The 25,541-nt window shown below is 36.4% G+C and overlaps 1 protein-coding gene and 1 long non-coding RNA gene across 5 annotated transcripts; both read left to right on the plus strand.

Moving 5' to 3' along the window:
• Positions 1-945: 945 nt before the first annotated feature.
• On the plus strand, positions 946-3,477 carry LOC110862918 (phospholipase A and acyltransferase 3). 4 transcript variants are annotated; one of them, XM_035845962.1, is made up of 4 exons: positions 946-1,083; positions 2,052-2,111; positions 2,239-2,380; positions 2,985-3,477. In XM_035845962.1, the coding sequence occupies exons 3-4, from the start codon at positions 2,333-2,335 to the stop codon at positions 3,303-3,305; spliced, it is 369 nt and encodes a 122-aa protein (XP_035701855.1). In that variant the 5' UTR covers positions 946-1,083; positions 2,052-2,111; positions 2,239-2,332; the 3' UTR covers positions 3,306-3,477. The 4 variants fall into 4 exon arrangements, with proteins under 4 accessions (XP_035701855.1, XP_035701854.1, XP_021967821.1 ...); XM_022112130.2 differs by lacking the exon at positions 946-1,083 and adding an exon at positions 1,173-1,493; XM_035845961.1 differs by having other exon boundaries at positions 2,052-2,380.
• Positions 3,478-7,799: 4,322 nt separating this feature from the next.
• LOC118433732 lies at positions 7,800-8,614 on the plus strand. Its single transcript, XR_004833539.1, has 2 exons — positions 7,800-7,973; positions 8,103-8,614. It is a non-coding gene; the product is annotated as an uncharacterized LOC118433732 (long non-coding RNA).
• Positions 8,615-25,541: the final 16,927 nt, after the last annotated feature.

Here is a 25,541-nt window from a genome sequence, read left to right on the forward strand (position 1 = left end):
AACACAAATCAACATTCTCTCCATAATATGCTTAGTAAAAAAATCAATAGCCAAAATTTGTTTAGATTAAATTTTTAATAAGCATAGTATTAATCGGTCATAGTTTACATTTCTTCTTCGTATGATCCTCGCTGACGATTGCCAACCCACCTCAGTTTTTGGTCCTTAATTATTTTTGTTCAATTTTCCGATGGATTTCATCAAAAGTTGCAACACCGGAAGGAATCAAGTGATCTCAAAATTGGGACGCTTTCTAAGTAAATTACTCATTACACTTTGGTTTTTAAGCAAAATTTAACAGACCTCCAGTCTTGACAGGAATATCGGTGGTCTACTCCTTCCGGTAGTTTGGCACCAGTCCAATTTGGAGGATGGGATTACAAAGACATTAATGGGCTCGGCATGTACTGCATCAGTTGGAAAAAATATAAATTTTTGTAATAAAGTAAATACACATAGAATGCAATATTTAATAATTCAACCAAAATTTAATTATTTCCCCCACCCTTTTTCTCACCACCCCCTTTGCAAGCTTCTGCAGCACCGTCGAACACGTTTTTGCAACTTTTGCCGCATCCACGTCAAGATTGACCTTGGCATCAATTTTGGAATCACAGTTCGACTTCGATTCCGACTTGGACTCGGAGCTCCCCATTTTCTTCTAAACTGCAAAATAAATATATATGTCTTTAATTTATAATTTTATAATAAAAAATTCAAATACACATTAATATAAATATCTAAAAAAAAGTCAGTAATAAACTTTATGTAATAAACCTCTAATTTTAAGAAAGAAGGATCACGTCACCAATTCCTTCTTGGCCTTATTTCAAGTTGTGTAAGGTTTGTGTGCAAAAATTAAAAAGGAAAGTCTTAAAATATTTATTGCTCGCTGGTTTTCATGTTTGTGGATCAGTTCCTATGTCTGACTGGCAGAACTGGAATAAACACTCAGATATGTACAAGGATTCAGTGGTTTTCATGAACATATAGCGTTTACCACGAGCATGTTATATGTCTCATGAAGTCTCACTTCTTACATGGAACGGATGGGTTGACCTGATTGAGAAGAACCAAATTTACGTACATACAGACTTATTTATATACGGTTATATATGTACGCGTGATTATGGGTTCACACTGTGTTTGAGGATTTGCAATCTTACATACATATTTTCATCCAAATACCAACATAACACTTTTGTTGTTTTTGTCATTCGTCAGGTCTTATAACAAAGTCTTAAATGCTTTAGCAAAACTGAGATTATTTCTTTATTCCGTAATGTCTTTGATTTTGTGCGTGAAGATTTTACTCTTGTAAAAATCACACGTAGGAAATACTTTATGGACAATTATTTAACATTTCCCATCAGTATAATATAAAAGTATAATAGTTTAGAATATATTTAATATATTTTTATTTTTACAATATTTGTTTCGATAATAAGTGCCTGGTGATTTGGGCCTTTATCATATTTTTTAAACGCTTCAAGGTTAGTAAATATATTTATATATACAAATAAGTATGTAGGTAAAAAAAACTTTACTTCTTGAGCAATATATGTATTCATTTTGTGGAATGCATGCACCACGAATAAGACGTGGTATGCAATTTTAACTTTGTTATAACCCTCTCAACCTAAGAAATTCACTTTTTTTGCAAAATTTTATTTTTAAATTTAAATTTTATTGCCCTATGTAGATACATGTAGTGCCAGAATTTTTGACGTCCAAATTGGTACTCTTAGCACGGAAAGTACAAGCACCTGGAAATAATTTTTAAAAACGTATTAACTATTAATCTATCTGAAAATTTTGTTACCAGGAAACTTGAACTTTCAGAAACTTTGACGCAAAGGTCTAACCTAAACAATTTCAAATCGATGTGCATATTACCAAAAGAACTTGCATTAGTTACCATGCTAGTAACAGGGTAACAGGCTGTTACCATATCGTGTCGACATTTTACTCATGAAAATATTGTATAAACATATTTATTCAAAAGTGTTAAACTAAATAAATACATAATTATTTTCTTATATTCTTTGTAGAATACCAATCCGGAATTCAAACTATGGGTGGAAATAATTCCAAGGCTGAGCTCCGTGAAGGTGAAGAACATTTGGACTTAATTCACGTTCCATTTTTGGAAGGGTCGCATTTTGAATCATATAAATGGGGAAAAGTACACGAATTACTGCATACCTTCCGACCTGGTGATTTAATCGCGGTTTTTAGAAATCCGGAAGTGAAACACTTTACCGTCTGCTTAACGGATGGCTGGGTAATTCATTTCTACGCCAAGGGACGACAAGGCAGCAAGGCGGATACAATGGCAATTTTTGAGTATTTGGTCAACAGCACGATACTTGGAAATAAGGTAGTGATTTTAGAAAATTTTATGTGTGAAAAATATTTTGGTAGTTCAAATTGCCTGGTTGTCGGAACACGTCTGCATGCTTCGCTGGCCGCGGAATCGTGTGGACACGAGGACAATGCCTCCACAGTTTTTGGGGTTCCCATAATCTAATTCTGCAATGTTAATGTGGCGAAATATTCTCACAGCTTCCGCGACCACTCGTCTGCTTATCTATACATATTTTTCAATTATTTGTATGTCAAGAATGTACCTGTTTTAAGCACAATTGTATGAAACAAGTGTAGCAGCTTACTTTAATTCAGTCTATGACTTTAACCTCTGTACATGCAAACTTGAATCCTACCATAATATAAGTTCAACTATTTAGTAATTTCCGAATATATGTATGTATGTATATAATCAGTTTAAAATATTATAAGTAGTTAACAAAATTAATGTATATACTACGGGAGTATCAATTTCAGTCCTTACAAGTAAATTATGTAAATATCACAAATCAACGTAAAAATCAAGTCATATCTAAAATTTCTTTACAATAATTAACCTGACATGTTAAGGAACTCCTAGAGAAAGCTAATCTCACCAGGGTTTAACCTTATTTCAGGACTCCACCGATAAAGAGGGTGTGGTAGCATTGGAGAAAATCAAACATGTCGCTGGATCCGATTCTTGTGCCGTGGTGAACAACAACAATCACATGTACTTCCATTTGTCCTTTACCGGGAAGCGACTCGTACGACGATCAAACGAAGCCATCGTCCAAGCCGCAAGGGATGCCTTTGATAAAGCCAAGTCTCACGGTGCCCCAAAATACAACTTGAAGTTTTACAACTGCGAGCACTTTGCGATGGAGTTGAGATACGGGGTGGCAATGTCCGTCCAAACTGGAGACTTTAATGGATCCGTTCCAAAGGATGATTTGTAAACCGGAAGTTGCTTACCTTTTCTGGATGTATACATATTTATCTGAATCATGAAGCTGTTCCAGAGCTATTTTTTGTTATTGAAAATATTGTCAACATATCATTGCCAAACATACAAATGTATTGACAAAATTCGGGTACAATTAAATATAATTGAACATACTTATTCATAAATATGAAGTTATTCATTAACCAAGCAAACCCATTTGTGTCCATTTGGCTATAATAATACAAAAATGCTTCAGAATATATTATGCGATTTACAACTAACGATTTCTATGACCTCGAAAATAAACAATTCGTACAGAGGTTCATCTCGAGTGAATGAAAGTGTCGGTGCAATAAAATTATTTAGACCAAACATACGAGTTTAGAAATTTTTGTTAGGCGACATTGCAATGTTAAATACATTGAAAACTCAAGTTCGAGAATTTTTTAAAATTATTGATGGATTCAAAATTGAAAAGATTTTTCAAATATTCGATCCTGGGGTAAATTAGGAATTACTCAGTGGAAAATTTAAATTTAAGAAACATGGTGTCTAATTATGAAACCCCGACCATATAGGGAAGATCCTGGGTTGCACCGAACTAGTGTATCACAAGAGATATTTCCGCCGCCAAAAAACCAATTCAAATAATTTGTTCTGTATTATTAGCACAAGGAACTAAATATCCTAGCATGGTAAAAATTTCAAATTGATAGGATGTCCCGTTCTCAAGTAGCACGAAGGGAAAGTGAAGCGTTTGCAAAACGAGTTTTGCATTTTTACATTTTTGTTGGAAAGCGTGACTCAAAGTTGACGTGGCGCCGTTTCAAATAAGAAAATTTAAAAATTGCAAATATTTTTTCTTATACAAAAAAGCACGAGGAATCCAATGAAATAACTTTCAAATAGATCCCGTGACTCAAACAAAAGATACAGACCGAAACCTGCTCAACGACAGCTAAAAAAACTTTAATGACATAGCTTCCACAAAAGTCGTCCAGGTTTTTAAAAAAATTAAGATGAATAAATCCAGGTTAAACCAAGTTAAAGTAGAGAGGTTGGGCGACACGAAAAAAAATAAAAGAAAAGTAGGCCCATACCAAAAAAGGTAAAAAATCAAAGATTCATAGTTCGTGTCAAAAAAATCTACAAAACACGACAGGAAAAGTTATCATCACCAATGACGAAAGGTATGTCCACCACACTCCTGCTGATGGTCCAAGTTATATTTTTTTCACTTGACCAACCTTAATGAAGAGCCCCATGAAGGTCAATTCAAATTTGAAAGCAGGTATCCGAAAAAATATATGATATATCAAATTCCGGTCGGACATTTTTGGAAGCCTTGACTTCAGCTAGTACTATTAAAGAGATTCGTGATATATGTGAAATGTGTATGTTTCTTAGGCTGCAATATTATGAATTATTTTCTATGGGAAATGAGATGTATGGTTCGAGCACAGTTGGTTAGGTTAAAAGCTATAAATAACAACTTTATTATTCTTTCTTAACCTATGCGTACATATGACTACTTACTTACTAGTATTTTGATTATGATTATTAATTGCTAATTGATGCAGAGGCAAAATGAGAATTTACAAATTGCATGCATGTAAACTTACTCTCATTATTATTGAGGCAAGGTGAGATTCATGAAACCTTATGCAAAAACTGGAGGAGAAATACTCCAAACCCAATTCGCTACTCTCTCCACTACCACTCTACCATTAAACTTAAATGCCTATACAGCACCTATATATGAGTTTCTACACAACTATTGTCTTAAATATGCGCTTGGGGAAATGTGTCAAAGGCGTCCTGGAACCCCTCATATATGAGTATCATTTTCCAGAAAGTTTCATCTTTTGACCTCATATGGGCTTCTGTTACCATGCAAAATTGTAAGCATGTACCTAAAGTCGAAAAAACTCATTTTTCTCACTCGTGAGGGAACGCTCCGCAACCTCCTTCAATGTCCCCCAATCGAATGATTTCGGGGATATTTTATAAGAAGGTACTCAAATGAAGAAAAGGCACTGCAAGGATAGACAAGCATCAAGATAATGTGGAAAAGAATCAGCTTTCCACACCCAAGTAGCATGGAAAAGTGTAATTTCAGATGTTCAGAAGAAAGTGGGTGTGGTGGTGTAAAAGGGATGTAAATCAACAAATGGCTTATGGCGTGCCGTAGCTAATGTCATAAGTCAACCCTACACCAAATTTGAATTGAATATATCTATTAATGGTCTAGATATCGACATTTTGGTCAAGTTCGGTGCATCCCAGGATCTTCCCTAGTGGCAGTTAACCTAATCCTGCCATTTATTTAGATGACATAGCTAAATAAATTATAAATAAGTTTTTATAGTCTTTCATTCCACAGCAGAAAGGGATTAAAAATCTTTTTCGGTTCCAAAAATGAAAAAAAAACTTTTTGTACCTTTCCTAAAGTTTCGTTCAGTTGAGATCAGTGGACGTAAATGCATGGGAATGGGGGGATATGTCCTTTGTGCGCAACGCATTTAGTTACGAAACTTTAACGTAGGCTATCATACACAAATTTAAAAGAATGACACTGATTGCGCCAAACCATTTTAAAAATTGCTCGATTAAACTACACAACAAATTTATAAGTACAGGTGACACCTTATGATTACATAACTGCTTCTGGAGAAACAAAAAGTATCTAAATATTTTTTTTTAATATGAAATCCTAGCTTACCTACATACATTTTGGTAACCCAGAATTTTTATACCAATCCATTAAAAATGCATGCAATCTGTAATAAAATACTTTGTGATGTGTCACTTTAGCTTTTTTTCTGTACTGATCCTCTTTCATTTCTCTAACATATGTATTGTCACTAAAAGTTAGACACTGAAATACATAGGGGTCCGTCCATAAATTATGTCACAGACGAGAGGGAAGGGAGGGTAAAGAAATTTTGTGACATGCTAACTTGCGCCACATGTTAAAAGGGGATGTAACCCGTGACAAGAGAGGTGGGTGGGTCTGAAAAATTGAGGTTTTCCGTGACATAATTTATGGATGACGCCTAGCTACACAAGTAAATCAAAGTAAATACAACTCCAACCAATTCCTTTACTATAAATTTACGTGAGTCTTCCTCTTTTAGTAGATGCATACATTTGTTCATACATCTACAAATTTATATGTATATATAATCAAGAATGGCTTTCATAACTACTCATTCTACATGAAAAAGTAACGACGCAGAATGGGACACATGGTCACCAACATTACTCACAAATTCATAAATTTTATTTAGTTAAACCGTCATCCTTGCCGGGGTTTGATGAATCCATGTCAACACAATCCACCACTGATGTACTCCACTCTCTGTGAAAACAGTTCCAAGAATTATTTACAAAAGTGTGACTAAGATTGTTACCAGCCGGTAGTAATTTACTACCATGTGGGGTGAATTGTTTACCATGCGGTGACAATTTTATCACCATGTGGTGCAGCCAGATATCCACCCCGCATTTTTGCTAATATTTTTTGCAGTGCACAAAATAATGACTTATGTCAATTTACTACTCACCTCAACTTTGATGTCCTGATCGACATCACCCGTGTCAACGGCTCTGGTGAATTCTAGCATGGTATGAGTCGAATTTTCCGAGGCAGAAACTAGATCAACATTTTGCACCCGGTCTAAATCGGGTAGTCCGGGGTGAGATGCGTATCGATCCTAAAATTAAAATAATAACTAATTTAATGTTACAAAATTTAGTACCACATATAACTAAGAAGGAAATTAAAATGAAATGGTTAAAAGAATAATTGAAATTAATGAAATTAAAGCAATCTCTTATTTTGGGAAGTAGATTTAAAAATCCTAACCCCAATATACGATTCGCCCGTGATTCCATTAAATCCACCCATCCACGCAACATCGTTCCACCCGGGGAAATTCCCCAGCCTACCCATCCCAACGTTTCTGCTGTTATTTTCACACTCAAAATTCCAGTCAAGGTTACCCTCGTTTCCAAAATGTACTTGCCCCCATTAATTGGAACCACTCCTCCCAACGTTGAGGCACAAAGGGTAACGAAAATTAAAAGTTTTATAGTTTCCATGACAACAGAAGAGAATTTTTAAGCAAGATGGTTACGTATATAGTAGCAATCTATGTAATTCCACGACTGGGGACAAATCCACAAATACATAACTTCTGGATATAAAAATAGTGCGAAAATCTGTCTCCATCACCAGTGACATAATACATATGTACCAAATGGAATTCAATTATCTTATCAACTCACAAAAAATCAATCAGTTCAATAGTTATGAAACATATTTATATAATACTTACATAACTCTCTTTATCGAGATGGCATATTGGAATTTGAACAATTTACCAGTATTTTAACGCACATATGTAGTAAATGGTACAAATAAAATATTGAGCGACTATGTACATATATCTCTACCACGAGAATGTAACAAATTATTATACTGAAATGAACCAGTTATTGCAACTTTGCCTCAACATATCCCTCACTGCACCAATACATATCTATGTAAGTACATATGCAAACCTCGTATCCACCTCAGAAAATCCGGATTTTGAAACTCCGGACACTAAAAATAAGATGGTAACATATTATAACCGGGCGGAATCACCACAATGCTTGCACCAGCATCATATGTAAAGTAAGTTCGTAAGTTAATTTATTCCGAGCGTTAGTTGTACAACCATATGCAGATTTATTAATTTCCGTTTAACTTCTATCCCAATCATACATAACATGTAGATATTTATATATAACATAAATTCTTTAGGAAACCAATGACGAAGAAATTAACCTCGGAAACCAGGCGGGCACAATACGTTAAACATCAGACAAGATACCGGAACCAGAGACATGTTTCGATTATTTGGGATTGGTACGTTAGAAAAGAACAGCCGCTCCTCCGGATCCGTCGGGGTGGCTTGACACTGTAATGAAATAGAAAATTTTGTTAATGGGGCATCGTGTGACTCGTTACATTACTAAAAATGTAACACTTACCCCGGCAACTGCAACCGCAAGAACGACAAGTAATGATACTTAGAATTAAAGATAATTGAATAATTTGAAAAAGTTCTTGGTATGATGATGTGTTGAAAAATGTTGCCATTTTATACCAAACGGCTCCGTCATCCATAACCTAAATTCGGACGTATGTCCAGCTACGTAATTCTACCTTATGAATAGATGACGTATTTAATTATCTTCATGTCTTTTATCCTTTTATAAAATATTCACCGCAATATTAACTGAATCAATAAAAAAATAAATTATTATGGTAGATATTCTGGTATGAAATTGAATTTTTTCTGCAAAGCTAATAAAATCGTTTGGATACTGAGGTACCTCAAAAAAATTCACAAGTTAATTCAGCTACGTCCATGCACAAGTATTTAATCTGACATCAACGGATACAATTACCATCACCGTTGATTATTATATATTGATTTAGATCACGAACATACTTTGCAAAATAAACACGCAAGAATGACACTAAATTAATATTTATTCAGGAACCTGACATATGTACATACAGATAGTTACATAGTTACATATGACATATCGTGGTCCTAATTCTATAACCTGCTAAGTGCACGCGACTCTTAATTTTATAACCTGTTATGTGCAGGAGAGTCTTAATTTTATAAGCTGGTATGTGCCATGTACATAACATTGCACATACCAGCTTATAAAATTAAGAGTCGCGTGCACTTAGCAGGTTATATAATTAGGACGACGATATGTAACTTAACATACACTTATGAAACTTAGCTTACGGAGGTGCGAGTTTTTTCAACTTCCCAGGTAAACCACACCACCAGCAAGCTTTATCCCAACGAAAAGAATGATAAACTCCGAAGTTAAATATGGCAGATATTTTGGATCATTTTTGAGATTTTTAATAACTAAATCAACAAATTTTAATCGACTCTCAGCCAATCAGCGCATGAGCTGAGCATCATCATCTCACCTTGCACCGCGCACTATTTTGAACTGATTCATAGCCATGTGATAGAAATAAATATTTTTTCTAGTAAAATAATCCGTCAAATTAAAAAAAAATGAATTTTTCAGTAATTAAAAAATTGTAAAAACCTTCATATAAGTATGGTATGAGAGAATACTGCCCTGGGCGACGACTGCGGACACCTCCTTGATGCGGATGAAGGGGTAGGTGAGAAACACCATCCGTGTACTCCCAAGCAAAAAAGCACAGCATTTTGCTTTTTGCTGTTTTGCTGGAAACAGCAGCTTTTTTGCTGGCTCACTTTTTCATGCTTTTTGCTGTTTTGCTGCTTTCTTAAGATGGGGAAAAGTGAGATGTATTATTAGTATATGACAGTATAACAGCAAAATAGCAAAAAAGCAGACAGCAAAAAAGGAAACCAGCAAAAAGCAGAGATTTTTGCTGCTATTTTGCTTTTTGGAATACAATGAACACCATAGAGCATGGATGGCCACACACAGGGGTATGGTTTATATATTAAAACCGTGGCCTGCCCGCCATAAGAATGCCACACAAAAAACTCCACCGTATTAATAGATATACCATAGAAGATGAGGGGCCATCCATATTTTCTGGAGAAACACGTGGACACTTTTTGTCAACAAAGTTTAAGTTGCGGGCTGACGAAGCAAATATAGAAATTGGAAAATATACCTATAAATATACCTGGTTATTACTATGTATCCGTCATAAATATGTTAATACCATGTTTCTCATATTCCATAAAAAAACAAAAGGACTTTATGATGATAAAGATGTCCCTGACATCAATTTATGTATTAATACAGGTTTACGTAATACATCCTGATAAACCAAGGCCCTTGGCTCTGAATTTAACTTTTTTCTCACAAGTTAACTTAACGTAATTAATTTAATCAATAAATTTATTTAAAATATTTCACACATCATAATTCGCCATAAAGTTTATAAGATTTTATAATATTAAGGGTAACAACAGTTTTGGTGGTTTACATACTTCATTGATTGCCAGCCACCTACGAATGTCTTTATAATGCAAAATTTATAAAATTGCAGCTTCCTCATAGAAATGCATGTATGTAAATAGATACTCAGCATACCACATAAAGCTATGTATTTAAAGCTGTGGTTCTGAATAAAATTCAGGCTAACTAAATAAAACTGTACAAATTCGGGGTGTCGGGAATCTACATATGTACACATTTATCTACATAAATGTGTAGCGGATAAAACGTTTCTGACTTTTTAGCAAGTGCAGGCGAGCCACGGCACGGCATATGTAGAATGGAGCAGATTTCCCAAGAATTTTCCAAGAATTTGTCACAAATTAAGAATGTATTGACGCCACCGTGAGAAAATTCTTGAACAGCAATGTCATAATGGTGGGACCCGTAAAATAAGGAGATTACCATGGGGATGTGGGGGATTAAAATTATGACATGTAGCCATAATGAGACAATACATTTTTAGAAGGGACGATGATAAGTGAAGTAAAATTGGTCAGGTTGGCAAAACTTGGGTGTGATGAAGTAGGGGAAAAAGCCTGCAAATTGTAGAATCCGGAGAGAAATGTATGCTCCTGAGAGGATGTTGGCACTTTTGAAAATTTTGGATGGAAGGGAAATTTCTGTCTGAAATTTGGTGAGAATGTTCATTTCGATTTTCTTAAGGATTTATTTTGGAAACCGTTGATGATAAGTTGGTGTTTTTGCGAGGATACATATACATAAATTTTGTCGTGTTGTGTCACCCGCAAATCTGTATGTTATAAAATATGTACATCAGGGTACTCCACCCCGGGTTTTTGTGGGTTTTTGGGGTATCAAATCCCGTAAAAACCCCCATTCTAAATGGGGTTTTTGCGGGTTTTTGTGGGTTTTTGTAAGTTTTTGGGGCGGGTTGAAACAAACTTCTGATATTTACATCTTAGATCAATTTCAATAACATTTTTGGATTTAGTATGAAATTCTGAGCATTTTTATGTGTGACTTGAATTTGAAGTGAATTTGAAGGATTTAAATGTAAATTCTAGTTTCCTGTTTGGTTTACATGTAAAAGATGAACTTTTAAGTTGAGAGTTCAAGTCACACATGAAAATCCTCAGAATTTCATGCTGATTCCTAAAATGTACTTAAAATTAATGTAATATGTAAATATTAGAAATTGGTGTCAAGATACCCCAAAAATTGACAAAAACCCTCAAAAACCCCAAAAACCAACAAAAACCCCAAAAACCCCGGAAAAACCCCCGGGGTTGGGTTTTTCTAGAAAAACCCCCGGGGTTGGGTTTTTCTAGAAAAACCCCCGGGGTTGGGTTTTTCTAGAAACGACAGGATGGATGACGTATTTAAATATGTGTATTTATTTTACTCTAATTTGCTGTACATACATATTTATGACTCATGACAATCATCCCAAAAATGTGTCATTTAATAAATAACGCCCTCCAGCTTATCATCTATCATGCTCGACACACAGTCTGGCAATTAATTTGGAATCATGCAAAAAAAACTTATTTAAACCACGCCTGAACTGCCTGAACATGGATTCAGTCTTACTCTGATTTTTGGCACTTGAAATACTATTTTGCAAATTTCGGAAAATTTGCAAAAAAAAGAAAATTTGTTGTCACCATGTCTCGAGTATCGATAGCAGAGCCGAGGGGTCTCCAGTGGGTGCCCATGACGAAGGGATCATTCCCCAAGTTCGCCGTAGAAGCAGGTATCGATTCAGGGAAGAAATTATACATCGCAAGAGCCTCCCATGCAGGCGGGCAGATTCCTGGAAAATTTCATGTCGGTCATACCTCTGCCTATATTGCGTATGCTGGGAAAGAAGTTAGCAAGCCGGATTATGAGGTGCATTATTGTGTTAAGATTTCCTCAGTGTACTCCCAAGCAAACCAGCACAGCATTTTGCTTTTTGCTGTTTTGCTGGAAACACCAGCTTTTTTGCTGGATCGCTTTTCGATGCTTTTTTGCTGCTTTGCTATTTTCTTAAGACGGGGAGAAGTGAGACGTGTTATTACATAGTATAAGACAGTATAACAGCAAAAAAGCAAAAAAGCAGACAGCAAAAAAGCAAACCAGCAAAAAGCGGGAGTTTTTTGCCGCTGTTTTGCTTTTTGGATTTACTTAACACAATAACAATTTTATTTTATTTAAATTAAAATTTTAATAAAGTTGATTCTAACTAAATTAAATTTTTCCGATTAATTTCAGGGATTAATCGCACCCTCGGCAAGTTTAAGCTGGGTAGCGTCCAGTAATGGACAAGTACCAGCGCATGCAATTATAGGAGGTTAGCTTTGTTGTCACCTTAAGGTTTATTAATTTTACCATGGAATTTGTAAACAGATGAAAATCGACTATTTTTTACAGTGTACTCCCAAGCAAAAAAGCACAGCATTCTGCTTTTTGCTGTTTTGCTGAAAACAGCAGCTTTTTTGCTAGGTCACTTTGTGATGTTTTTTGCTGTTTTGCTTCTTTCTTTAGATGGGGAGAAGTGAGACGTGTTATTAGTATATAACTGTATAACAGCAAAACAGCAAAAAAAGCAGGCAGCAAAAAAGCAGACCAGCAAAAAGCAGGAATTTTATGCTGTTATTTTGCTTTTTGGAGTACACTGATTTTTTACGACTAAATTTTAATTGGTTGATAAATCGTCTTTTTAGCCCGAGTCAGGGCTTATGTACCCGCCTTGTCCGTCTGTGTGGATGTGTGTCTGTGTGTCTGTCTGTCACGGCGATAACTCTCTTTAAACTCAACCTATCGACTTGAAATTTTGCACGCCGCTAAAAAACTGAAAAAGTAAGGCTAAGTTCGTAGATGGGCTTGATCGGTCAAGTGGTTGATCATACCCATACCGATTTATCAAAATCATCCAATCGAGCTGAAATTCACTATGCTAGCTCCAATATATTTATACATTTACATGATAAAGTAAAATCTGAAAATTTTTCAACTGGAGGACCATATTGGGTGATCCATACCGATTTTCAGAAATGGTCGTATCTTCTTGAAATTTGATATAGCTGGTCCTTAACTCTTTCTCAGGACATAAAATGATTTTAAGAGTCAATATGATGCAGACAACAGGGTATATACAAACTGACTCGGGCTATATGAGGCTGCACTGGAGGTTTTTCTACATTCCCTAGGTAGGGATCCGAGTGGCGAGAATTATTATGTTGGTCGGGTTGTGATAAATCGAACCGTTACTGTCGGCAAGGTGCATCCGTCTCACAATGCGTGCTACGTTCCATATGGTATTTTTTCAAAATTTCTAGTAATTTATGCAAACAAGCTGGTGATCTTACCATGATTTTTGTTGTGTATTCCAGACGGAGTGGAGCATAAACACACGACTTATGAAATATTGGTGAGAAACATGCTTGGCATTGCGTTGAATGTTTAAAAGCTGAAATGTTCAAAATTGTCAAAATTTGTGAAAATAAAATAATAAATACGACTTAAGTTCAATTCTGAATAACAAAAAAGTACAATTCTTGTGGCTCTTTTATAACAAGGCACATCGTACATACATTTATCAATGCATACGGACACTGTTGGTCACAAATATTTATGGGTACCACAAGTTTCCAAAGGTATGTATTAAAATAAAATTCATCCACTTTCACATTTCTCCCTTCAATCAAGGCTCACACACTGATCCACCATAGGGGTCGTCCTTAAATTACGTAACGCTTGGACGGGGGGCAGGGGGTCATGGCCCCAATGATATCGTGCCGTTGTTACACATGTTAAAGGGGGGAGGGAGGGGGTAGGAAAAATCCGATTTTTGCGTTACGTAATTTAAGTATAGTCCCATACAAATAAAATAATACAAAACAACTCATCTTCTGTCTTCTCCATGCAACAAGGTACGTTAACATATTCATATAACTTCACAAATTTTCGTAAATTTTTATTTGTATTTTTTATTCTCCAAATTTCAAATTTAGCTTTTACACCTACACAATTCATCATGAAGGTCGCCCTCATTATCATCATGACGCTGATTGCCGTTTCCGTCCAAGGGGGACATACTGTTATAGAAACATGATTTTAACTAAATCCCAATAATTAACAATTTCTAATTTCATCCCTTAAATTTTAATTCCTTATAGAGATTTCTGATTCAAAGCGAATATCGCGTGTGATGGAGAAGGCGGACATTTCATCAATTGCAGCGATTTTCCCGAGAGGAAGTTCACCGCTTGTCATGGGAATTCTGGGACAGAGTTCCGGGATCGATGTGCCGCCTATGGTCAGTACATAAAAATTAGACCTTTTAGATTTCACAAATTTTAGATAGCCGACATCAGAACGGCAAATGCACCGAAAATTCAAATAAGAGTTATTTTTCGTATTTGCTGATAAATTTTCAAAATTTCAGTGGATTTTGAAATATTGCATCATGAGGCATTTTGGGAATAAATCAGTGGGAAAATTTAATTGTTAGGAAAAAAGGGTCTAATTATAAAATACTAACCATAGTCTTACGAGCTGGTCCCGTCCGTTGCAGAACGTTAATAAGTTTGTTCAGGCCCCCAACTAGAAGAGAACTCAAAGGAATAAATTTGATATTCACGACCAGGATAAATATTTCAAGTTTTTATACATATACATATATTAATATGTATATTATATGTATATTAATTCTAATAATATATATGTACATATATTTAGAGATGATAAATACTAAACATATAGCACTAACGTCTGAATTCTTCATCCTGCTAATCCAACCATAATGGATAATGTGCTTAGCTCTCCAAAACTGATTATGAGTTTCATATCAACTATTAATTATTGTCTGACACGACTGTAACACAAGTTGGTAGACCTTTTACATAGAAGAAGTCGAAATGCAATGGCGGCTCAATCCATGTGGACACGTTTATACATGAATCCATACAAATACATTCATAGTTAAAGTAAACCGTTTATTAAAATATGTAAATTTGGCATTATGTCTAAAATTTCGTGGCATATCGTTATACAATTCCCGCTCTCTTAGAATATATTCTCTCCCAATCGTCCCAATACATAAATTCCGTCTTTGTTCCCAATACTCGCTGGAAATAGGTTAGGTTAGGTTAGGTTAGGTTTAGAGTATTTTTTAGGGTGTGTCTTACTTTTGTGTGAGGTTAGGTTGGGGTGGGAAGGTGGGTGAAGGGATGGAAATTGGTTGTTAGGTTGGGTTTTTTTTGGGTTTTTCGTGTAAAACATAGGGTATGCGTGATTTTGTGGGTTTTAGACTCTAGGTAAGGGTTAAAAGATTTAATATAGCTGTGACAACATGTGGTGTAATGGGATATTGATGTAAATTAAGCGAGCGAAGCGAGCGAAGGTTAGGTTAGATTAAGAAATTGGGGAAAATGTGTCCTAGAAATTTGGGGAAAGCGTGTCCTAGTTGTGTTAGAAAGGGGGAATCTAGAGGGTGGTTTGGTTAATTTTGATGTAGTTTGGAAAAAATTGGTTAGGTTAGGGTTTATATTTCGGGCTGGGGGGTTTGGGTTGTAATTAATTTGGCTAGTTTATTTAAATTTGGTGGTTTTTTTGTTTTTTTTTGGGAAAAAATGTAGTTTAGGTGGGGTAGGGTGGGGTAAATTTATTGAAACGTTCTAGTTTATAATTAATGGAGGGTTTAAAAAGGGTTTTTTTTATTAAGTTGATTTGATTTTTAAGGGTTTTGGGGTAATAAAGAGGTTTGTTTTTGTATAATTGGGATGGGGGGTTTTTTTAGTTAATTGATTGATTTTTTTGGTTTTGTAATTGATGGAAAAGTTGATTAATGGTTAGATTTAGTTGATTTTTTTTAATGTGGTTTTAATTTATGTCACGTAGGGTTAGATAATTATGGGTTAATTCCAACCAAAAATGAGGGCTACAAACGTTTTTGAAAAAATCTTAATATGCCCCAGCATTATGTTAAATTTTTTGTTAGATGGCATTACCGTCTCTGCCAGGTACGGTTAATTAGATAAGTTTAAAAAATCGATATGGGTCACCCAGTGAAAACCCTCTGGTTAAAATTTCCCCAATTTCACATCATTTACCCTCATCATGAGTTATTATTAACTTCCATACCAAATCTTATTTTGATTGGATGATTTTTCAAAATCAGTACGCGTTGTCCTCATAGGACCCTCTAACCTAACCTAACCCCTAGATTACAACTTTCGCAATTTCACTTCATATTGTTTTACTAGAAGGCATCAGTTACCCTGGTAAGAAGTTTCAGATTTCTAAGATTATTTTTAAATTTTGATGCATGTGACCCCCACCACCAACATCACCCCCAACGGCGAACAACTGTATTGATTTGGCTCATCTTCCAAATTGAACAATATGTAAATTAAATTCCTAACTTTGTCCATTATATACGTATATGGTGAAAGTTTAAAGTCGATCGGATAAATTTAAATAGAGTTATCCCAGAGACAGGCAAACAGACAGACGTACTAATGGACGGACATGACGGTTCCATATATCCCTTGTATGGTAAAATTATCCAATTTTTCCAAAACTTTTTTTTGCCACACCTATATAAAGAAATGTGCAAGTGTGCAAACATTTTCTATCCTCATTTTATGCAAAATTTTACCAATCTAATTTTTTGGGGACATACATAGTCAATCTGGTACCCCTGAGTGCCTTTGAATTTACAAACTTTTTCATATTTATGTACCCTTTAATCTGCAGGAACCTACTGCCGCTGTAACAGGGAATTCGTACAAGCATAGGATCGCCACTAATCAAGCCTACGTCACGAACAATGAGTCAAGTTTCTTGGGACACCTCCCTGTCCCCATCGCTGATAGACATCCCCCTTCACACCGCCCTCCTCCGTGGCACCGAAGCCTTCTTGGCCGATCAAAATTCCATCGGTCACTGGAACTATGGCACGGACGTACCCAGTACACCTTTGACATCACCATGCTCATCATGACACTCCGCTTCATTGGGGAACCTCCACGTCCAGACTTTGAAAAAAAGGTCATCACCTATCTCACCAGGATAGAATTAACCGATGGCGGTTGGTCCATTGCCGCTCACCAGGATAGGTTCGATCTCAGTGAAAGTGTTAAGGCATACATGGCGTTGAGGCATATGGGCGTGTCAAAAAATTCTTCCCTCCTCACGCGTGCCCGTGACCGGATATTACGCCACGGCGGGGCTGAGCGGATGAACATAGTATTAAAGCTGTATTCCGCCATGACCAGAATTATATCTTGGCAAGCTATCCCATCCGTACCGCTGGAAGCTCTACTAATCCCACCATGGTCTCCCGTTAGTTCCTACAGTGTCGGAAGTTTTATCAGATTGGGATTTATGATAATGCTGACCTCCAGATATGTCGATGTAGCTGAGAAATCTCCCGTCCTAACAGATTTTGACGAGCTGTTCATCAACAAAGATCACGTTTTGGACAATTCACTAATTGGGCCGTTTCAGAATTCTTATTTGCACGGTATATTCCGACGAGCCATGCCATTGCTTGGAATGTTGGATAAATTAGTGCCGCAAGCCGTGAGGGCGTGGACGATTAAGAGGGTGGTCAAAGAGTTGGACGATATGACAAACCCGGTCGGGGGACTCTTCGGATCCGGCACGGCGACCGAAATGTTCCTGATTATGTATCATAAACTCGGCCTGAGGAACAGTTTGAAGGCGCGAGAGGCTAGAGAAGCGCTGCGACTTAGAGAAATTGAAGGAATTGACGAAGCAACCTCGACACTATTTGAGTCATCAATTTGGGACACGGCATTCATTGTGACTACTCTAATGGAATCACACCAGACTGACAACGCTACCCAGGTTGGCATTGAGAGGGGGCTTGATTGGCTTACAACGCAGCAAGTACTAACTTTGAGGGGTCACTGGGGTGGTAAGAGACCTCTGTTGAGGCCAGGTGGGTGGGCTTTTCAATTAGGGAATCCACACTTTCCTGATTTGGACGGCACCTCGTCTACGGTTATTTCAATGATACGATATCAGGTTAGTTTGAACTTCATGGAATTGGAAATTAGCCGAGCTCAGGTTTCCATACATATAGAATAAATACAGTTAGTCCTCAATTTCTCCTTCCGAGAAAGCTCGACTACTTTTCACTTAATCCTTAGGTGTACTCCTGCCATCGGTATTCATATAGATAGTATCCATTGAATACAGATCTTTACCAATGCTGATGTTTATTCACTGTGAGGGGTGAAATTATAATTGACTAACCAAAGCCATTGATTAACAATTTTCAAATGTTTTTGTTGCCTTTGACATCGTTACAAGGGGGGGCCAAAATTTATTGAGGTTATATCATCAGTTTCTGGCTGACTTTTGCGTTATACCTTTCTTATTCTTTCAATTGTTTTGATTCCTTGGATCAATAATTAATAATTAAAAACTGTATTGTGGCAACGTTATCAGGGGAGGCAATGGTAAAATTAGTGACGTGATTGTATCATCCTCGATATGTATCTTTCTATACTTTCATTCTAAACTACAGTGGGCGGGATGGTGGGACGCTAATCTCTTGCCTGGTCTGACATGAGTCGTTAATTTGGCCTAAGAATTTTTGGAAATCATAACGAATCTCCAATCTTGGTGAGAGAGAGTAAAATACGTGGAGCTTGAGCTACACATTCAACACGACTATGAATAAGGCAGAAACGAACGGCATGGATGTAGATCTTTTTTCAGTTTTACTTTTGGTTTTATGTAGAAGGCCTTCTCTACAATAACTACGATCCACGTATTAACTACATTGGTAAATATGGATGGATTATGTATATCGAAGGATTAATTTAGTAATTATATAAAGCTCTAATATCAACATAACCCTGTTCCTCTTTCAGAACCATTTCCCTGCCGTAACCAAGTACACAATCCCCATTTCCCGCGGGGTCGAATGGATCCTTGGCATGCAGAGTGTAAACGGAGGATGGGGTGCCTTTGAAGCAGACAATGTTCACTACTACTTTGAAAGTTTTCCCTTGGTAGCCGAATATCCCGGCGTGCTCCTGGATGCGCCCACCGTCGATATTACAGGGAGATGCATCGTCGCCCTCGCCCATGCACTCAGGAATCCATACATAGCCTCGGATTTCCCCGCACTACGTGGCGCAATACAGAAGGGAGTGAAATTCATTTTAGCCCGACAACGCCCCGACGGCTAGTGGTGGGGAAGATGGGGGATGAACCACCTTTACGGGACGCACCTCGCCTTGTGGGGTTTAGCCGAGGCTGGAGCCAAATACCATGACGGGGTAGCCGTCCAGAGGGCGATCGAGTGGCTCAAAAGCGTCCAAAATGAGGACGGCGGTTGGGGGGAAAGTGTGGCCTCCTATGAAATAAACATTGATAAGTTTGTCCCTGGAAATAGTTCTCAAACCGCGTGGGTACTACTGGGTATGTTAGATGTGGGAGAAGAAGACCTTAAGAGCGCCAATAAATAATGTAAAGTTTATAAAGTTAAGAATGGTTGCGCTGTATATAGGTGCGCATACATAACGTGAAGAACACATTCATCATTTTACAGTGGATTCATGTGGCGGCACACTTTAAAAATTTTCTGAAAGCCAATCCCATTTTGATCAAAAAATTGAAACCTGAAAATTTGAAACAAATTATCACCAGAATGGCAGCCCATTTACACATCATGTCGAAATCGAGATAGTACAGCAATTTTCAGACTTGACCTTAAAATTTTTCAATATGCGTTTGAGCTGGCCTGAATCATTCCGGTAGTATTTGCTCAGATACTACTAAATAAGTGATTTATTGTGGTACATAAATAACAGGAATAAATAATTAATGTTTTTTGAATAGGTAGGTCGGAAGTCATTTTATAAAATCAACTATTTAAATTCCGCCCAACTGTCCAACTTCCTAGAGATATATGTAAAATTTTATAGGATCGCCGAGGCCGGGCCCTGAAGGGGGCCTGGCAGATTCCTAAGTACTATAGGGAATACTAAATTTGGTCACCCATACATATGCATCCCAGAAAGGTTCAAAACCCACAAACCCTATTCTTTAAAGTGGTGTAAATACATAACGGACAAAAATCTTCTTAACAAATTAAGCCCAACCTCTCACACAATAACGGATGAATTACTTATCCCCCATTCTTATCCTCTGTCATAAAAACAATCCAGCTTCCCATTTCTCACACCATCACGTAAATAAAATTCTGCCCATCCGTTCCCATCTTTACAAACCAGCCCTTAACCCAACTTAGATATAACTAAAACTTTTCACTATCAAGGTTCAGTCATCTTTTCCCCTTTCTCCACCACACATCACATTTAGATAAACCAAGAACATTTATCCCCTTTGCTATTGAGAACTCACAAAATGTGTTCCAATTCTGATTCCATTGACGACCAAACTATCAAGCGTCTCCTTTGTTAGTGACGCTTTCGCAGGGAGGCCGGTTTCTCGTCACTTCGTCACGTCATATCTCGTCCAAATTTGCGCATTAGGAAAAGTGCAAAAAGAAACGTTGCTTGTGATTTTTTACTTGATTTTTTGGTATATGTCTCGTCCAAATCCCAGTTTTACACGAGAAACACTTGCATTGTAAGACCACATGGACAGAGCATTTCGACCAGGCTGGGGCCACCAATCGGAATCACGACTGTCTCAGAGTCGTCTTCTATCTGGAACAGAAATCCGAGGAGGAATGAATCTTGCACAATTATTTCCATATAATACTTACCTCGTCCAGTTATGTCTTAACAAATCAATTTGAACAATTCCTACGTATCTCGAACTATGCAACTATACCTTCTTCCGATTCTCACAGGCTGTCATATGCATAAAATCACATATGCATCCAATTCAATGTTAGTGTCTACGTAATTATGTATGCAGATCATGAAGTATACTCACTCTTATAAAATTATTACAATCACATCTAATTTTGATTATTTCAATTAATAACATTTAAACCTGTCATTTTTATTTTCTATTTCTCTAAATTTTTACAACAACTAAAAAATTGGGAATATTAATTGTTCCTCTTAACATATTCTGACAGCGTGTAAATGCAGAAAGACTACTTATATTTTTGCAAAAGCTGTCCGTCTTGTAATTAGAATACCCTAACTTTTGCATTGTCCTCAGGACGTAAACTATTAAGCCATTTATGTAACAATTTTATTTTTCAAACAAACATTTCTTACAATACTACAGAAATAAAAATTAGTTTTCCTTCATTTAAAAGTTTAACATTTCACCGGTCCAAAATCTAAAATCTATCAAACAAAAGAATCCTCTCAACATAAAAATTATGTGGTACATAATCCTTCTCCAAATTGTTTAGCACCCACTCTTGATACTTCGTACGATCAAACCGTTAAAAATATTGTCATCCGTAATTCCCCAGTCCCTCCCATCTGTCTGAGATTTTAAGCAGGTCGAGTTTCCCGTGTAGTTAAGTCCAGAAAATAACCTAGAATAGTTCCCCGTGAAGTGGAACGAGTATACCTTCATGGGTGGTAACACAGACGGTGTTGATCCGCTTGCCTTGAAGAGCCTTCCTTTATAATAGAAGGATTCGCAGAGATGGATTTCTTTCTCGATCTGATGCGGATCCCCATAACGGGTAGCGATCATCCGCTCATTTGGCCCGGCAGTAATAGGTACGCAAATATCCCCAATTCCACGCAAGATATACTTAGCGTTGGCCCCCATTTGGGATACTTCCCATCTAACATGAATATAATAGATATTTCTTACAAATTAGATCCATTTTTGTATGCATGTCTTATAGGAAAAAGAGTCTAGTTTTAAAAAAACTACCGTATCGTCGTAGAAATTCTAAAAAGTTCTAAGTGCACTCGTGTTTCAATTTTAAGAAGCTCTAAGTGCATAGCAAAAATTATTTAAAATATGCATTTGAACAACCCTAAAATTAAATTGTGAATTATTTTTACAAAGTATTAATGTAGTATTATTCGCCCAAATAATTCACAATTTAATTTTAGGGTTGTACAAATGCGTATTTTAAATAATTTTTGCTATGCACTTAGAGCTTCTTAAAATTGAAACACGGGTGCACTTAGAGCTTTTTATAATCTCTACGACGATATGTATGTATGTATTTATTAGCAAGTATATATTTAAAGCTGAGATTTAAAATTAAGTCGCATTACTCCTTATGATATTTCCCGAAAATTTAATTTATACATCTCGTAATATCCCCAGTTTTCAGTGTTGGAGGTTGTAACACTTAAATCTCAGGTTTGTGTCGTTTTATGTAGTATTCAACAAAATAATATTGCAAAACTAATCATTAAAAATCACAAACTTTTATGCCCCATTTTATTTCATGGTAGTGGTAAACAACGGAAACTCATATTAGCAATGACTGACTTACAAGCCCATTACATTGAAGAAGACGAATTCCGGATATCTTGGTGGAATCAACTCTTGTTTGCCGTCCATCGTTGTGTTGATTATAGCAGAATGGTTTCCAGGGGTGGAACTCTGGTCACCTATGTATTCCAGGAGATATTGTTGCATACCCTTAGCCTAACACGTTCCACGCACCAGCGTTAAGGCTCCAGAGACTGCAAGGAGGTAAACTAATCGCGCTCCCATTTCAAACTTTTTATTAGATCAATAAATATTTTAGTGTGTCGTACTGTCTCACAATGATGCCAAATCAAATATGGGAGACCAATTTATACAAAGTGTGCATATGCCGGAAGTCACGTTGCCTGAAATACATAAATATTTTATATCCAAATTTTCAATACTTGGTGATTATCAAGTCGCTTCCAACTAATTCCAGAAACAGTTTATTATCTACAAACGGTGTAAATCAGTAAAGCCTCCGGAGTGGTTATGTAAGTGACCAAAATTTGTGCTGAGAGTTATATGTAATACGTATGGTTGATTTTGCTATAAATTTTCTTTCTTCGACGCTTAACTTGTAACTGCACAATCAACAATTACATATTTGTATAACAACCATCCAACATTTGGTCCAAGAAATCCCATTGTTCAATTTTGACACTTAAAACCGAACAACTACATCCAGTTTCTATAGTCAGATATGTGTTGAAAAGCCTGTTTTCAACAACATTAATTCCACGACCAATAAACAAATTTGCATTAGAGTAAAACATGTGTAAAATATATTTTTTTTAGTTTTCATGTTTCCGTATTGTGCAAAAATGAGAACGTGCTATGATAAAGGTGAACAAGTTATGTATACATACAGTATAAATTTGGGATACCATTCCCTGCCATAACATCTTCTTGCATCTCTCATCGACGATTAACGAAACACAACAAACGTTTTCCTGACAACCGTCTTCAGTGTTTTCACATCACCGGGGTTAGCTGGGTCCCCTAGTATTTCGTTGGTGACGACAAATCTACCCCGGGAAACCATTTCGTAAGACTCTACGAGTAGGGACGCACACTATTGACAAGTTCCAGGAACAAGTGATGCAGTTTATGTATTTCAACGTGGCTGGTCTGTAAGTTATTTTGCCTAATCCCAGTTTACTACTTTCATTCACGGTTCTAAAACTAGTTGCGATTATGCAAAATTTTACATGTTTGAGGCATACTTACGGTTCTTCAAAAACATGCAAAGTAAACCAGCATGATTTAAATATCAATGTCTCTTTGACTGTACATTGTCCTGCCTCACGCAAAACTTATTACAACAATGACAGCTTATTGAGCACACGGAAAACGATAACATCATTGGCCATGCCAATGAAATTATGATAAAAATAGTGTATTCGCTTTTCTAAATTACCAGCTTTTAATGGCATGGTGATCCGATGGCATGTTGATCCTGAATCTTTGAAGATCGCGTAGGCAAAGGCAAAAGTGGATTGTTTTGTTCTGTCATTGTTACTTATAAAACTTGCATAAATGACGTAGCCGCCACATGTTTCTATTTGTATATAGTTGGTTGGGAAGGAAATGCACACAGTGCACTGTATTATCGCGGAAGCGTGGGGACAATTTCCCCACGGGTTTTCTATCATCTACCCATCTTATGCATACATTTAAGTCCCCCCTTTTATCCCACAATGCTAATATCCCAACCCTTCCGTGGCCACTGTCAGTGCTATTCACCCTTTGAAACCGGCTTTTCAGTCTCCACATCTTACAATCTAGCTGCACGTAGCCAACCGTCTACTCTTGTATAAAATGTAACCTCTGCAATATTCTTGGACTCAGTTTCATTCCCAGTTTCACAAAGTGATAAGTACAGCTTCACAAATCCTGCGATTTCTCAAGAAGGACAATATTGCACACATATATCATGTCTCTGCTAAAATTAGTGTTATTTTCCTCTATAGCTTTGGCCTCTTCTACGCACATTCCTCACCCATATCGCCAAGTAAGTATTAACTTAAGTAAAATATACATGAAAAAATTCTCAAATCTTAATCTGCATGTATCTCTTTATTGAATACACGGCCATTAGCCCTTGCAAATCGCAATCATTTGAATAAATTACAGTAAAGTTAATCATGTGTGAAATAGCAGTATGTAAAAATATTTCTTATATGTAGATAATCATTACAAAGATCAAAATATTTAGCAACGTTGTTCCAAAATAAAAATATGTTCATATAATAGCCCTTAGACTCGGATGTGGTGATTTAAAATAAAATCTTAACATCCTCTCCTCTTAAAATCCACAGGTCTCCAAATCCACCCTCACCTCCTTTCCAACCTTGCATTAAACTGCCATTTCACCATTTATAAGATACAAACCTTAAATTTTAAGTAAAAATTTTAATTTTCATTAAAATTTAAGTTATTTCGTGAAAATTATCTTAATTTGTTCGAAAATAATAATTTGCACTCAAAATTACATTTCCATCCAAGTATCGCAATCAAACAACACACTCACAATAATAATCAGATCATCCCATACATATGCTATCACACTGTCGTTCACAAACACAAATCCCGAAATTTCATTTTTGCAACTTTACGATATTTTATTTTGGCAAACTTTACGAAATTTCAGTTTGCAAACTTTACGAAATTTAAGAAAATCCAAATTTTAACATTGTGGGGTATCGGGGAAAATCCAAATTTTAACATTGTGGGGTATCGGGGAAAATCCAAATTTTAACATTGTGGGGTATCGGGGAAAATCCAAATTTTAACATTGTGGGGTATCAGGAAAAATCCAAATTTTAACATTGTGGGGTATTGGGGAAAATCCAAATTT

The sequence above is a fragment of the Folsomia candida genome, unplaced genomic scaffold (genome assembly GCF_002217175.1).
Source record: "Folsomia candida strain VU population unplaced genomic scaffold, ASM221717v1 Fcan01_Sc080, whole genome shotgun sequence".
NCBI classification, from domain to species: Eukaryota; Metazoa; Arthropoda; class Collembola; order Entomobryomorpha; family Isotomidae; genus Folsomia; species Folsomia candida.